This window comes from Rattus norvegicus, chromosome 16 (genome assembly GCF_021556685.1).
Source record: "Rattus norvegicus strain SHRSP/BbbUtx chromosome 16, alternate assembly SHRSP_T2T, whole genome shotgun sequence".
Lineage (NCBI taxonomy): Eukaryota > Metazoa > Chordata > Mammalia > Rodentia > Muridae > Rattus > Rattus norvegicus.
In genome coordinates this window covers 16,819,911-16,825,000 of record NC_141549.1, presented here as the reverse complement: position 1 = coordinate 16,825,000, position 5,090 = coordinate 16,819,911, and the positions used below count along the sequence as shown (strand labels likewise).

Genomic DNA, 5,090 nt, shown 5'->3' with positions numbered 1-5,090 from the left:
AGTTTTTTGTCTCTAGCCATTTTCTACCTAACTCCCCATGAATGTTTATATCTTTTCTTGATATGAATTGGATTTCCTTTCTTCTCTTTTCCCTGTAGGAGGAAATCATCACCGTTTCAGGGGGAGAGTTGCTACAGGAGCCCTGCGGACAGAGGGATAGCCCACCAGACTATCACCTGTTGTTTGAATGATTTTTTTCCCTCCTCTTTGGACTCCTTTGAGTATCCTGATTTTAAACTGAGCTTAATAAGGTCCCAACTCAAAGCCTCATGGCATTCTGGAAGATCCACCATTCTTCAGATGAACAATTGTAGTACCGAGCCTCCAGGATGTGACCTATGAAATGTGACTACATTTGTGATACTGGTCCCATTCCAAAGCTCAAGACAGAAACCCCAAATAACGATGCATCTGGAGGCCTGTCTGTCATGGCTGTGCTAATCTGAACTCCGAGAGTGAATGGGTCATGTTTTAGTAACCCAAGTAATTCCAGTGCCGAACCTTCCATTTAATATAGAGCCAGTACTCAATTAATTATTTGTTGAGTGAATGCCCTTCTGAAAAACTCCCAACATCAATGACTTCTAGCAAATTATTTTCTATACCACTCCATAAAGTCATAGAGATAACGGAAGCAGGCTTGTGACTAACTTCCATGTAAGGCGTACATATTGCATCTTTCCTACTGTTCAGGGACTTGTTGATATTATCATGGGCGTTACCCAAGGTTGCTATGCTTGGCTTTCAGGACAGAGGATTAATGTTGCACTAGCTGCCTTGTTGAATCACTTCTACCTCTCTCTTCTATCTCACATGTGGCTCTGGTTTTTCAAATTTGTGGTAATGATGTCATGTGAATGTGCAGAATATCTGGATGGATTATAAATCCAAGGATGGTGTTTTGATACTTGACGAGGCAGGCCTTTGCTGTCTAGAATGTTCTCTGTGTGCTCTCTACTTAAAGGCTTTAGTATGTTTCATTTCATTTTATTTTTATTTCTTCCATCTGAACATGTTCTTCATATTAATGAGAATAACCTCCCAATAACTTAGTAACTCTCAAGGATGGAGTCTATCTTAGGGCTTTACTGATGCAAAGAGACACCATGAACATAACAACTCTTAAAGTAAAACATTTAATTGAGGCTGGTTTGTGGTTTCAGAGGTTCAGTCAGTCGTCGCCATGATGGGGACCATGGCACTTTATAAGCAGACACGGTTTGGGAGAAGAGTTCTACATCTTGATCTGAAGGCAACTGGCAGAGAGCCTGTCTTCTAGGCAGCTAGGGGGAGGATCTCAAGGCCCACCCCTGCCGTGAGGCAACTTCCTCCAGCAAGGCCACATGTATTCCAACAAGGCCATACCTCCCAATAATGGATCAGCATATTCAAACCAGCACAGTGTCTAATGCTAGCACAGTCATGCCCCCTTATGATGATAGTCAAGGAGATAGCAGATGTCACAGCAAGATTGCAGGTTCTGAAATCTGGAAGGTTTCAGTTCCAATCCACACTCTGAAACTTTGTGACATTATAATCCTTATAGCACTGGGTTTGGCATTTATAAAAGAATAGATGGACTCTGGAAACACCAGGAAACTGTTTTATCTGCCTTGAGAGTCGTGTCATAAGAAGAATAAGGTGTCTTTGTCCTCCACTCAACCTCTTGGCTCTTGTTTCTTGCATCCTTGTCCACTTGTACCATCACCCACCCTCATGGCTATTGTTACAGCCAGTTTTGGGAATGACTCTGCTTTCGTTCGTTCACCATATTCTCCAGACTCCTGTGTACATATGCCAATGGTGCTTTGCCACACACACGGTTCTTTGGGGGGAGGATTTATTTAGTTATTATCCTTTAAACTGTTTTTTCTTTATTCTTGAGAATTTCATACATCTATACAATGAAAAATTTACTGTTCCCCTTCCCCATCCTCTTCCCCAAATCTACCCCAGTGTACTCTCAACATCATGTATTCATAAAAAATAGCTCATAGGTACAATTAATGCTGCCATGTGAGCATGAGTGTGACCTTTCACTGCACCATAGAAATCTTACGAGGGGCCACATCTCCAAAGAAGAGTGACTCTGTCTTCTCCAGAAATTACCAACTACCAATAGCTCTTCAGTAAGGGCTAGGACCAAGAAGCATCTTTTATAGTCAGTTTCTTCTATTAGAGTCCTAACAAGACTTACATGTAGCATCTGGTATGCTCTTAAGTCTTTGATAACACCCTTCCTCCTTTACTCAGCCCATGACTGGTTGTATAAATTAGAGTTCTATAAAATGACCTGTATTCTGAACTTGTCTTATTGTTTCCTGTTGTTATTTCTGTGTTGGCTCTATTTCATATTTCTTGGCTTGATTTGATTGAGACTGGATTTGGGGAAAAAATACTTTCTTAGTACATCATATCACAGGGATCCTTGGGACACATTGGCCCAGATTTTCTAGACTTGTCAGTGGGTTTAGAATATCTCAACCTGAGTACTCCAGTTGTCCTTCTTCACCCTTGTCTTTTGTTTTTGTTTTTTTGAGGTAGAGTCTCATAACACAGGGTACTCTTAAATTCCCTATGTCGAACTTCTGATCTTCCTGTCTCCACTTCCCATGTTCTGGGATTATATGTGAGTACCACTATGCTTGGCTCCCCTTTTGGTCACCCTCTCCCTTTAAGCAAAAAACATGGCTCTCATATATTTATCCCCTGTTGCTTCAGTGAAGCCTAGGTCAATGGGATGCTCAGGTTGGTCGCTTACTTCTTCCTGCATCCTCCTGGATGAGAGACAGCTCTCGATGTGGCCTCTTAGAAGACAGTCATGCAAGATGACATAGCCAGATCTACCAACACCCGTGTTGCCACTCATTCTGTCTTTTCCCTCCCTGGAAAGTTCTTCTGAGATGCTACTCCAGAGCTTAGTGGCTGTCTTATTTAGTCTTTACCTCTTGGGAACTCAATAGGTAAGTGCCTTCCACACAAATATGTATTCTGACCTTTTGTAACTGGAATCAGGGTCTTCCCTGGAAATCATTAGCTTAGGTTTGGTTCTGAGTTCATGATCTTGCGTTAGTTTCCTGAGTGCTAGATGACAGATGTGTGTCATCACAACTGGCCACATTACGGTTTTATGTATCAGTTCCATGGCTTCCCTCCATCAGCCAGTATCACCGCATGAATGAAATGATGTGACGATGGAAGGATCTTGCTTTCTGAACTCTATGAACTCTCAAACCGTAGCCAAATTCTATTCTAATTACATCTATTCTACCAGGGCTCAGAAGACCCACTCTTGCTCTGATTTTTCTCTGTATTAGTCATGTGAATTTGTTCAGGCCTCTCTCACTAAACCTTTCTATAACCGGGAGTAAGATTTTTTAAAAAAATGTGGTCACCATTAGCTTCTTCCAGCTGATCAATTAAGTGACAACTAGGAAATCTTTGTCCAAATGAAAGACCTTGCTATCCACAGCCACACAGTGGCAGATTCCTGCCAAGCAGTGCTGTGTCAGGGGATTCCACAAGATGATTTCCCACACACTGGAAGAAAGTTCCAAGCAGCAGCTTTGAAAGGAGTCCAGGATGAGTTGAAAAACCTGACATCCTGGATGGTGGTTCCTGTTACCTGCTAATTAATATGTGAGAGATAACAGCTGAGTTTACCATCCCTAACCCATTTATTTCATTTTATTTGGGGCCTGCACTTTCTGTACGTCCCATATATTTTAGGTTTTACCTGGCTTTCAAATAAATTTCTTGTAAGTTGTCCTGCAAATGAAATTACTGTCTGGAAAACTGCAATTTCATCTTGAGAGTTTTATTATGCTAATAAATGTCAGAATTCTCAAATAAAGAAATGGCCTCTTTTTTCCCCCTCCAAGCCTTACAAATATAATGAAAAACAGTCAGCTCCAAGACTCCAGTAGAAGGAAAATTTACAATCTATAACTAGAAAGAGAAGCTGTAAAAAATAATATGCATCTTAATAAAAGATAAATTTCAGGGAATTAAAGGGCAAATTGGGGCGCAGATTCTTGGAGACTCCTGCATGGCAGGTATTCTTAGGGACTATTTAAGGGTTCATGAGCTCAAAAGAGACTAGGGACAAAGTGGTTGTTTAGAAGGATATGTGACAGTGATGGCCTTGGAGACTTTCAGATCATGGGCACTTAGACCTGTTGCTTTGTGCCTGGGATGGCACAGAACAGAGTGGCAGAAAAAATGTGGTCGAGGCTTATTTAACTCAGGGCAGCTAGGAAACAGAGAGTAGAGAGTGGCCAGCCAAGCCAATAATTCCCTCAAAGGCATACCTAGCTTTCTTCCACTAGGGTCTTTCTCTTAAAGGGTTTGCCCTTTTCCAGTAGTGTGCAGGCTAGGGACCAAGTCTTTAATTTGTAGGCCTCTGGGGGAAATTTCCAAACCACAGCACTTTGAAAGGAGTCTAATGCTCCAACCGATGCTTCAAAGAAACCCAAGTAAATGCACTGAATTTTATAATAATCTCTCCATCTGAATGTTGGCTTATAGCTCAGGTCTAGAATTCGCAAAGGGGGTCATTTTTCTTGTCCAAGGATTCTAATCAAAGTAAGCAGGTAGTACCACAACTGTATAAACACTTAGTTACAGAATCACTGAGGGCACTAATAGATGTGCTTTGTGTATTTCCCCCTCCATTCTGTGAGGTCCTGGGGGTCAGGAAATGTCATGTGTATATGTGTATTTTAGGGTTCCTCGAACAGTCAGTGTAGAACTCACTTTTTAATGGACTAGCAAAACTATGTTATACGATTTCAAAGACCTACTTTAAGCTTAAGAGACCCCTATGATGAAAAACTCCAGGTTGGGAATGTTTGCTGCCTTGGGTAAAAAAAACAATTGATTGCTTTGTGTCAGGACAGACACTAAGTAAGCATACCAGTGAGATGGGAGTCAAAAGCAGTTTTGTTAACAAGCCAAGGTGGGGAAACTGAACATTGAAACAGAAATCCTATCTCAGGAGGACAGGCGCTGTGGTGCCCCAGCATGCAACAGGGACTGGAGCCCGTGCTAACCAGCTCATGTTGCTGCTTTTCATGGACCCTCAGACTAGC

At 41.7% G+C, this 5,090-nt stretch overlaps 1 protein-coding gene across 2 annotated transcripts in view; it reads left to right on the top strand.

The window, feature by feature from the left end:
• Sh2d4b (SH2 domain containing 4B) overlaps positions 1-3,853 on the top strand; it is a 101,297-nt gene extending 97,444 nt beyond the window's left edge. The window contains 1 exon segment of one of the 2 annotated variants that reach the window (NM_001170349.2): positions 99-3,853. In NM_001170349.2, the coding sequence (NP_001163820.1) occupies positions 99-191 (93 nt within the window). In that variant the 3' untranslated portion in view covers positions 192-3,853. 2 annotated transcript variants of the gene reach the window in all.
• The last annotated feature ends 1,237 nt before the right edge of the window (positions 3,854-5,090 follow it).